General features: G+C 41.0%; 2 protein-coding genes across 4 annotated transcripts in view; one reads left to right on the top strand and one right to left on the bottom strand.

Annotated features, from left to right (window-relative positions):
• LOC111499321 (probable plastid-lipid-associated protein 11, chloroplastic) overlaps window positions 1-3,030 on the bottom strand; it is a 3,636-nt gene extending 606 nt beyond the window's left edge. Inside the window, exons 1-3 of one of the 3 annotated variants that reach the window (XM_023150894.1) lie at window positions 2,507-3,027; window positions 2,280-2,345; window positions 655-998 (exon numbers count right to left, since the gene is read on the bottom strand). In XM_023150894.1, coding sequence (XP_023006662.1) covers window positions 899-998; window positions 2,280-2,345; window positions 2,507-2,985 — 645 coding nt within the window. In that variant the 5' untranslated portion in view covers window positions 2,986-3,027 and the 3' untranslated portion in view covers window positions 655-898. Of the gene's footprint in view, window positions 1-654; window positions 999-1,245; window positions 2,134-2,279; window positions 2,346-2,506 lie in introns of those variants that run through there. The other 2 variants (XM_023150896.1, XM_023150895.1) reach the window with 2 other exon arrangements.
• Window positions 3,031-4,023: 993 nt separating this feature from the next.
• LOC111499237 (beta-fructofuranosidase, insoluble isoenzyme 1-like) lies at window positions 4,024-6,365 on the top strand. Its single transcript, XM_023150779.1, has 6 exons — window positions 4,024-4,225; window positions 4,324-5,189; window positions 5,286-5,444; window positions 5,589-5,827; window positions 5,909-5,999; window positions 6,070-6,365. Exons 1-6 carry the CDS (start codon window positions 4,024-4,026, stop codon window positions 6,247-6,249), a joined length of 1,737 nt encoding a protein of 578 aa, XP_023006547.1. The 3' UTR covers window positions 6,250-6,365.
• Window positions 6,366-10,502: the final 4,137 nt, after the last annotated feature.

The raw sequence follows: 10,502 nt of genomic DNA, 5'->3' as shown, positions 1-10,502 counted from the left end.
TTGATCCGAAGAACTGATTTTCAGTTGTAAGTCATCTATTCTGCTCCTATCTAAAGTGATGCTAGGTTACTTCACCTTCACCCTTCACAAAAAAGGGTGCAGGTGCATTTCACTCGGCCTTTACACCAATGTTTTATCCTCTTGTCTTGGGGAAGCTGGAGAATTCCAACAACCTACGAGCTTCGACCCACCAAAGTAACTTCCCACATCTGTGGTAAAATTGTTTTGTTGGAAGTTGAACCTAACCATCGGGCTCGTTTCCATCTTTTTACTCACTATTTTTAAGTTTATGAGAGTATACACAAAATTAAAAGTTAAAAACCTATAGAACACTTTTTTGGGATCATGATAAATTTGCCCGTCAATCAAGGTATTAGTAAAAAAAACATAATCAAGATTTCACATGCCAATATAAATATTTTTATGAAATGATATTGTAACAGCCCAAGCCCACCATTTGTTACGATCTCAGCCCACCACTAGCAAATAATCTTCTTTGGAATTTTTCTTTCGAGCTTCCCCTCACTGATGTGGGATCTCACTAAAGATAATTGGATGGAATACAGATGAATTGATACCTGTGACAACATATATTTATCAATAGATAGGTAGGTGCCTACATACATTCATCGACCAGTAAATATGAAGATTGTATATGAACATTTGAGCCTTTTAACTTTTGACATGAATATTACCCCATTATCCATTGTTAGCCCACATAATGGTAATCAAGATTTACAACAATAATACCCAAACAGTGAGAGCAGCAGCATGAGTGTTGCATAATAAGGACACAGATTCCAGAAGGATAGACGTACTCGGGATCAATTTAGATTACTATAACACTAATACTGCATCGTGTTTCTATAGTAGCAATGAAAACCAGTGATCTAGCTTTTCATTCTTTCCAAGTGTAGGGAGCACGTTCAACGATCAAATAATCATCTCGAATATCTTTTACAACCCGGATATCGTCATCGAGGTATACCGTCTCGAACCTATAGAAAATAAGACAAAATGCCACATTTATGCTCATGATTGAATAACAAATAAAATGGTCGAGAAAAGAACCGAACATCTAATACTCTTATCTGTAAGATCTAGACATTATCTTTCGTTCAAGTTTAGATACAGATATCAACGCCCAAACCATTACATGTTGCTGGAGATATGGACATGAACATTTAAGTTAGAAATGGACAAAAAAAAAATAAAAAAACAAAGAGAGAACATTTCATTTTTAGTAAAATCCAAAGGTAAAATCATGCGATTGGGTGCAAGTAAATAATATCATACATTCACGGTAATAGAAGTAGAACTCGCTGAGCTCTCTTATTATAACCGGAGGCATTAGAGGACAAGACATCTCAACATGCTGTAAATGGAATCGAACTCCAGTTTTCACATGTCCGTGATTCTTTGGAGGAATAAAAGAGACAATGGTGCTGTGGGCTGCTTGGTAAGTAGTATTGGTTCTTTTGGAATAACCTCAACAAGTTAATGCCGGTACCGTCAGATCAGAAACAGAGAAGTACGATATAAAAGAAAGAGGATTAATGCGAGATCCCACGTTGGTTGGAGAGGGAAACGAAACAAGTATGAAAACCTCTCCCTGGTATCTGCTCCTCCCCAACCGATGTGGGATCTCACAATCCATCCCCTTCAAGGCTCGGCCTCCTTGCCGGCACACCCCCTCGTGTCCACGCCCTTTGGGACTCAGCCTCCTCGGCACATCCCCTGGTATCTGGCTCTGATACCATTTGTAACGGCCCAAGCCCACCGCTAGCAGATATTGTCCTCTTGGACTTTTCCTTTCGAGCTTCTCCTCAAGGTGTTTGAAACGCGTCTGCTAGGGAGAGGTTTCCACTCCTTTATAAAGAAGGTTTCGTTCTCCTCCCTAACCGATGTGGAATCTCACATATCTTCAATAGAATTCTCTCTTTGACTTTTCAAACCCCCTTGGATTCATATGGATTACACCATGTCACAGAAAATGGAGGAGGAGTTTTTAACATGAAGGATGATGTTGTCCGAGAATCAGCTTTTTGTAGAGACAGAAGGTGGAGTTTTTGATGTATCAGGGATTGAAGTCATTGATGAGTCTCAGTCTATAATTTGTCCCAGCTTTTGATTCTATTATTGATCGAACAAAATCAATTGTTACAGCAAGAACATGGTGAACTCAGAGTTTAATATCAAATATTTCAGACATGTCATATAAATATTAACCATATATAAAAAAGTGAACAAAAGGGAACTCATAAAGATAATTAACTCACCAGCCCTGTCCGAATGGTGGCAAAGGAATTTCCCAATTTTTTCCTCGCAGAACAGCACTTGTAAATCTAAACACCCAGATTCAAACTCAATATCAAATCAAATGTACATTATATGCTAATTTGATTGCTTTAAAATACAACCATTGAATTGAAACAGCAATTCATCTATGAACACTAAATTAAAGGCACATTGGTATGGATTAAAAGCAGAGGCAGAGAGAACATACCTAAAATTCACTCTCTGAGAGGAAGCAACTTCAATGCTGGATCGAACGAAGAAAACCCCATCTGGAGGAAAAGTGATGACATTATTAAGACTCTTTTTCTTGACATCAATCACCTGCAAAACATCCCCAGCTTGAGTACCAAACAAGTGAGCCTTCTCAATGATGAACAGCTGCTCTTTCTCAGTGGTCCATAGAAGACGCCATGTCGCAGAAAGTGAATCGTCCGTTGTGACAGAATTTGGGGCCAGAGACGCCAAGGCGTCGATTGATTTCACAATTGAAGCAAGTTTCTGAGGGCTTTTCTGGGTCTTGAGACCTCTTTCTTGGTCGGAGATGAGGGCGAGGAGTTGGTCTTTGGGTGATTGAGATTGAATGGATATGGAAGAACAAGGGATTTTGGGGGGTTGAGAGAGATGGGTTCCAATGGAAGAAGAAGGGGAATTGAAGGGACGCGATGGAAGGGAGAGGGATTTGGCCATAATGAGAAAATTATGTGATCATCCATCCTCGATGAGTTTTTTTCTAGGGATTATTTCACAATTTTTGTGAAATAAAAAAGAGAAAAATATATATATGAAGTAGATCGTTCTCTGAACAGTTTAAGAAAGTAAAATGTAGAGAAAATAAATCAAACAGAGTACCTCAAAAAATCTAGAAAAACCCTAACCTTGTCGCGACGTGGTGGTTCTTGGCTAGGTGAAACGACGATGGCAACAGAGGCCCTCGGATCATTTTCTCGACTTTCTTTGCCACTTTAGCTCTCGAATCCATGAATGACAATCGGAACTCCTTCCATTCCTCTAATCTCATCCTTTCTATCGCCTCCTCCCGCCAAAATTCGCCGTTATTTCTCGATTTCTCCGACACGTGAGTTAATTCTTCTGCTCGCTTCTTCGCCACTTCAAACTTAGACACTAAATCGGCGAAATCGCGATTAAACTCCGTTACAGGAACAAAATTCTCGGCCGGCTTCGGCGGCGACAAATTTCGAGTCAGATACCGATCCAAAAGCATGTCAACATTCGGATGACCAAAACAAAAAACCTTATCGTTTGGAGAGAAGGCAATGCTGGCAACCTCTGCTCCGCAAAGCACAGCCATCTTGAAAAGTCCGACCCACAAGATTCATAAATTTACAAGATTCTCACTTAAGTATCTCTTTAAAAAAAATACTTATAAAATTTTAAAAATAACATTAATGAGAAAGAGAAAAAAAAAATTACCCTCAAAATAGAATGGAAGTGAGAGATGATTTGCCAATGTAAATAGACATTTTAAACGGGTGTATTAAAACATTTTTAATAAAATTTAAACGTATTAATCCTATTTTTTAAAAAATTAATTTAGATTCTTGAGTATAAGATATTTTTTTAACATTTTTGGAAGTTTGAAAGTTTGAGATTAAGTTAACCAATTTGTCCTATTTTTAGACTAAATTTATATTTCTTCCTCTATAAATAGTATCAAACTCTCATTTCTTCTTCACTTCAAACTCCACTAACAAACCAAATTCCACAATGAATTTTTTCACTCTCCTAGCTATTCTTTTCGGATTCTCCTTTTGTTCTCTGTTTATTGGCAATGGCCCTGTCGTCGTTCAAGCTCTCCATAAAATCTATCCTGAATTACAGTCTCTCGAAAATGGCAACGACACCACCGAGATCAAGCAGCTCCATCGAACCGGCTTCCACTTTCAACCTCATCGTCACTGGATGAACGGTTCGTAATTTCTACATTTTCATTCCCTCCTTTCCTCCGGTTGTTAACAATGTATTTCCTCCGGTTCATTCCCTCCATAAACATGTCATCTTATGCAGGCCCGAATGGCCCAATGTATTTCAAGGGAATCTACCATCTCTTCTACCAATACAACCCTGAAGGCGCGGTTTGGGGGAACATTGTCTGGGCTCACTCAATTTCTAAAGACCTTATCAATTGGAAGTCACTCAAACCCGCGCTTTCCCCCTCAAAGCCCTTTGATATCAATGGCTGCTGGTCTGGCTCGGCCACCGTCCTCCCCGACCTCAAGCCCGTCATTTTGTACACTGGAATCGACTCCCAGAATCGACAGGTACAAAACTACGCCATTCCAGCGAACCTCTCTGATCCGCATCTAACCGAGTGGGTCAAACCGGATAATAATCCGATTGTTGACCCGGGTACGGAGGTCAATAGTAGCGCCTTTCGAGACCCGTCGACGGCGTGGCTGAGCCTCAACGGTCACTGGAACACCATCATTGGCAGCAGGAGCGAGCAGACGGGAATGGCGTATTTGTATAGAAGTAGGGATTTTTTGAATTGGACTAAGGTGGAACAGCCTTTACATTCGGTTCCGAATACTGGAATGTGGGAGTGCCCTGATTTCTACCCAGTTTCCCACTTCGGTAGATTTGGCTTGGACACGTCGGTGATGGGAAATTGGTTTAAACATGTGTTGAAGGTGAGCTTGGAGATGACTAGATATGAGTATTATACGCTGGGGAAGTATTATCCGATGACGGACAAGTATGTTCCCGATAATACCTCGGCGGATGGGTGGAGTGGGCTGAGGTATGACTATGGCAATTTCTATGCTTCCAAGTCGTTCTATGATCCGATGAAGAAGAGAAGGGTTTTGTGGGGTTGGGCTAATGAATCTGATAGTGTCCAGGATGATGTTTCCAAGGGATGGGCGGGAATTCAGGTTTGTTTTAGATCCAATGTGCTCCGTTTTGTTCTATTTTTAATTGAATTTGTTCTATTTTGTATTGGGTCAACCTTTTCTTTCTCCTTTTCCTAGGCCATTCCTAGGATGGTGTGGTTGGATCCCAATGGAAAGCAGCTCTTACAATGGCCAGTTATGGAGCTCAATAGGTTGAGACGGAAGATAGTTATGATGCTAAATCAAAAGCTAGTCAAGGGACAAATTGTTGAGATCAAAGGAATTACTGCGGCTCAGGTTGTTTAATTTATAACGAATCTGATCTTAACCCAAATCCCCGACAGTGGTTTGTAGCGGGTTAAGAAGATGTGAAAGCACCTCTAAGATTTAAGGGAACAAACTGGGTGTCATTTGATCGATTGTTTCTTGTGTTTTATACAGGCCGATGTTGAAGTTATCTTTAGCTTTTCGAGTTTGGATAACGCGGAGGCATTTGATCCAAGTTGGGTTGACGCGCAAGCCGTGTGCAGTCAGCTGGGATCCACAGCCCAAGGTGGTGTCGGACCCTTTGGGCTTTTGACTCTGGCTTCAGAAAACCTCGAGGAGTTCACTCCTGTGTTCTTCAGGATCTTCAAGGCAGAGGCTAATCATGTGGTTCTTATGTGCTCTGATGCAAGAAGGTAGCTTCGATTCCCTTATCAAAGGACCTTATAAATATTTTTTTATATTTACAAAGCTCTGGTTTCTCTCTTTTGGTGTAGCTCATCTTTGAAAGATGGATTATACAAGCCGACATTTGCGGGTTTCGTCGACATCGATTTGTCGAGTAAAAAGCTCTCATTAAGAAGCTTGGTACGTAAAGTCATAGTCCAATACATTCTCGCACCGTATCGACAAATCTAAACTATGTATTATTGTGCAGATTGATCACTCGGTGATAGAGAGCTTTGGTGGGGGAGGAAAAACATGCATAACTTCGAGGGTATACCCAACAAAGGCGGTGTTTGGGGATGCTCATTTGCATGTTTTCAACAATGGAACAGAGTCTATCACGGTGGAGTATTTAAGTGCTTGGAGTATGAGAAGTGCTTGGGTGAACTAAGTCTTTTTTAAGTTGGAACAGCTTTCTAACCGCTAATAATGTTAGAACTAACTCTTAGTTTTTGTTTAATTAAGGTTGTAATGGTAGATTAGCCTCCTTTTTTGTCTATGAATAAAGAGTTAGATTTTCAGAATTTCCCTTTGTTGATCTTTATTAATTTATAAATACTTTTTATACATAGTATTATAACAATTAATTCTATAGACCACCCTTGACACACCTCAGCATAGAAATAAATAAAGTATAAACAAGTTAAAAATATACTTTTAAAAATTCAAATTAAAAAAATTAATAAAGAAATAATTCCTTTTTTAAGAAGGTCCTTGCTTTCATAAAGTTATTCTTCTCATATTTCAAGTTATAAGATCTTCATGTATTTCTTACATTCATATATTAATTTTTTAAAATAATAAACCATTAACCCTAATGTTTTCTTCCTTGATGCTTTAAAGTTTTGAAATACCTTCCTCCTCTTCAATAAGAAAATCATGTAACACGAGTTACATTTCTACTAGTTAGAAGTGAACTCGAGTTGGGTTGAAAAAATCTTTTGGACCAACCTAAAATTTTAGGTTGATTGAATGTTAGGCAATGTGAGATAGTCAACAATTGTTCAATTTGAACCGGGCCTATAATAGGGCTAGGCTAGACTCTTCCTAGAAAAAAAGACTTAGACTATGGGTAGTTGGTGATTCCATATATATGGGTAGTAAGAGGGCGCTTATGCTCAGACCGTATGGGGAAGGGCCCAGCCTAATAGGAACAGCCCAGCCTAATAGGGACAGCACATCCCCACACTATTTACTTGGTAGTTGGTAATTCGATATATATGGGTAGCAAGAGGGTGCTTATTCCCCGATGGTGGGGCCTTATGGGGTAGGGCCCACCCTAATAGGGACTGCACACCCCCACTTTAAGCGCACCTCTGTCCTCGATGGTGGGGCCTTATGGGGAAGGGCCCACCCCAATAGGGAGAGCACACCCCCACTTTTCCCCCACTTTTAGCGCATTGTATCACTTTTTCACTCTTTCTAGTAGGTGGAATTAGTGAACCACGCGAGCAGGTTAGATGTGTGGGGCAGAGGGCTCGTAGTACCCCTTTTCTTGATCTAGCCTTTTCTTCCCCCTTTTCTTGATCCAACCTTTTCTTCGTTGAATCACCTACTAAAAGGCAAGCCTGCACGCTGAGACTGACTACTAAGGTGGGCGGTGGACTCTTTCATTAGGGAAGGGAAGAAGGGGCTTAAGCACGGCAGATGCTGTACATACACTTGAGTGGCAAAGGAATATCAAGTTGGTGAGCCGTGTAATGAAAAACCTTCCACACAGTTTAGAGAGCACTGAACTAGAATGAGAGGTTCATCACCACATCATTGCATGCAAGAGGAGCTAGCTCGATTCGCAAATTAGTCTGACTCTGTGTTCGATAGCCTGACCATAGTGATGCTAATTGTGGTTACATTTATAAGTAGCTTGGTCCATCTTTATTCCATTTCATATATGTCTGAGGATCCGCATAGCCCTCGATTTATGTGTTATTTATCCATTTTTACTTTTTTTATGCCAATGTTGGTGACGGGAGATAACTCTCTTCAATTATTTATAGGATGGGAAGGAGTAGGTCTTGCTTCATATTTTTTAATTCATTTTTGGTTTATACGACTTCAGGCCGATAAAGCAGCTATAAAAGCTATACCTGTCAATCGAGTAGGTGATTTAGACTTTTCAACTATTTTTGCTCATGCTAGTGCCCAAAAATTCTTGGATATCTTGCAATATGAGATTGAATGCCATAACTCTCATTTGTATTTTACTTCTTATTAGTGCTATTGGGAAATTCGCACAAATAGGATCGCATACTTGGTCACCCGATGCTATAGAGGGGCCCACTCCAGTATCCGCTTCAATTCATGCAGTTACTATGTAACAGCTGGCATTTTCATGATAGCAAGGTGCTCCCCTTTATTTGAATATCCACTTACGGCTTTGATTGTTATTACTTTTGTAGGAGCTACGACGTCATTCCTTGCGGCAACCACTGGAGTATTACAGAACCATCTATAGAGGGTCATAACTTATTCAACTTGCAGTCAATTAGGCTATATGATCTTTGCTTGCGGCATCTCTAACTATTCAGTTAGCGTCTTTCACTTAATGAATCACGTGTTTTTCAAAGCATTACTATTCCTGAGTGCAGGTTTGGTGATTCATGCCATGTCGGATGAGCAAGATATGCGGAAGATGGGGGGGCTTGCCTCCTCGTTCCCTTTTACCTATGCCATGATGTTCATGGGCAGCTTATCTCTAATAGGATTTCCTTTTCTAGCTGGATTTTATTCCAAAGGTGTGATCTTAGAGCTCGCTTACACTAAGTATACCATCAGTGGGAACTTTTCTATCCGGTTGGGAAGTGTCTCTGTCCTTTTCACCTCTTGTTACTTTTTTCGTTCACTTTTTCTAACATTTCTAGTACCAACTAATTCATTCGGGCGAGACATCGTAAGATGTCATGATGCGCTCATTCCTATGGCCATTCCTTTAATCCTTCTGGCTTTCGGGAATCTCTTTGTAGGATACTTGATCAAAGTGTGACCCGTTAGCCTATAAGCCAGTACTGTGACGAAGCGGCTCTTGCTCACCCGACACGATTGTACGAGGTCACAATTCACCCAACACGATCATCGGTGGTGAGCAAGAATTGGGGATCGGATGTGGGCAAAATTCTCGCCAACGGCTGAGATGTTCAGTCGACTCCCACCCCTTTTGTGGGGGTCTGGACCCTAGGAGTGAGCAGAAAAGGGAGGAGGAAAGAGGCCCTGGCGAACCGTCATAATTAGTGAACAAGTGTCAGCTTCGCTACCCGACAGTATGGAGTACTGACCACACCGATGGACATGCCCTAAAGCGAAGGACGAGAACGAGCGAAATCAATGTGTTCAAATTTCAAACCTTGCACTGACCATCTAATGGACCATGGACTAAACAACGGCCACTGTCTGAAAGGACTATGTCCAGGGGACCGCCGCCCCCCACACACAAGGTACATCTTGCGCCTATGGGCCGCTATAACTATCCAAGAACACACTCGAAACTGGAAGGATAAAAAACCCACCTGGTGGACTGCCGAGCTACAAGTCCCACGACACAGGAGCAGGATTCTCTAAAACGCCAAGGTCGCGGGTTGCCAAAAGGGCCCACATGGAGACTTGGGATCTCAGCAGGAAATGCGAAGGTTGCAACAATGAAAGCCGAACGTTAAGCGAAAGAGAATCTACTAGTTGAGTTCTGATTTGAGTAGGGTGATAATAAAGAATACTCTAACCTGGGAACCGGACTGTGGCTATACCGAGCCCCATCTTTTTTGGTTGGGCTCGACAATTTGTATCTAACGAGATCAACAAAATTCTAAACAAACTAGTTTCTTAACATAATTGTTATTATTTCTTTAAGGACTTGGTTCTAAAAAAGAAGAAAGAAGAGAGTGGGTTTCCTCTTCTTCTTGTGTAAGCAAAGAATGAACAACAGCCTTAAATGTATTTAAAGCAGGTCCACTAGAACGTGGGAAACTCAAAAGGACGATAACTATCTTATTCGATCATGAACGAGTTGGTCTAAAAAATCTTCCTTAAGGAGATAGTGGAAACATATACAACCTTGGTATGGATTTCTTAAACTCGGGTCAGCCAAAGCGGCCCCTTCAAATCGATAAGTATTTTGGCAGGTCTACCTAGTGCAGCGCGAGCTAAAAGGATCTTTCGAGAAATACCTGATCGAGGTTTAGCAGATATGTTTTCATATTGGGTTTCAGACCTTATTCACTAGCCTTATAAGAGCTCCCTCGATCTTATGCTCACCATGTCCCTTGTAGTAGGTGCCTTTTCTTTTTGGGCACTGATACTCCAAGCAATTCTCGAAGTGGACCCGACCGTCGTCCAAGATCCCAACAAAGCTACAATGCGTAAAGAAACACAACTCGATAGCCCTAACTTCATTGCCTGGAGGATATATATCACTCTGACCAAAAGCATACTGAAAGAATATCATGAGATGATAGGGGATCAATGTATCGAGGATCCTCGGACTGAAGTAAGGAAGCGAGCATTCGCATACACGTTAACTTCGATAAACATTGGTTTAATGCAAGATTCGGTGTGTACTTCCCACCTACATATAGGTCATGTAGAAAAGGAGGAACAATGGTCCAATCTAAGAGCAAATCGGTTATTAGTTGGAAGCTAAACCGGATAACAATC

This window comes from Cucurbita maxima, unplaced genomic scaffold (genome assembly GCF_002738345.1).
Source record: "Cucurbita maxima cultivar Rimu unplaced genomic scaffold, Cmax_1.0 Cma_Scf00026, whole genome shotgun sequence".
Lineage (NCBI taxonomy): Eukaryota > Viridiplantae > Streptophyta > Magnoliopsida > Cucurbitales > Cucurbitaceae > Cucurbita > Cucurbita maxima.
This window is presented reverse-complemented; position numbering and strand designations above follow the sequence as displayed.

Excerpts from the sequence above, each read along its gene's own strand:
- LOC111499237 (XM_023150779.1), top strand. The coding sequence starts at position 4,024 with ATGAATTTTTTCACTCTCCTAGCTATTCTTTTCGGATTCTCCTTTTGT. Across the intron at positions 5,190-5,285 it reads AGGGATGGGCGGGAATTCAG|GCCATTCCTAGGATGGTGTG; the intron begins GTTTGTTTTAGA and ends TCCTTTTCCTAG. Across the intron at positions 5,828-5,908 it reads ATGTGCTCTGATGCAAGAAG|CTCATCTTTGAAAGATGGAT; the intron begins GTAGCTTCGATT and ends CTTTTGGTGTAG.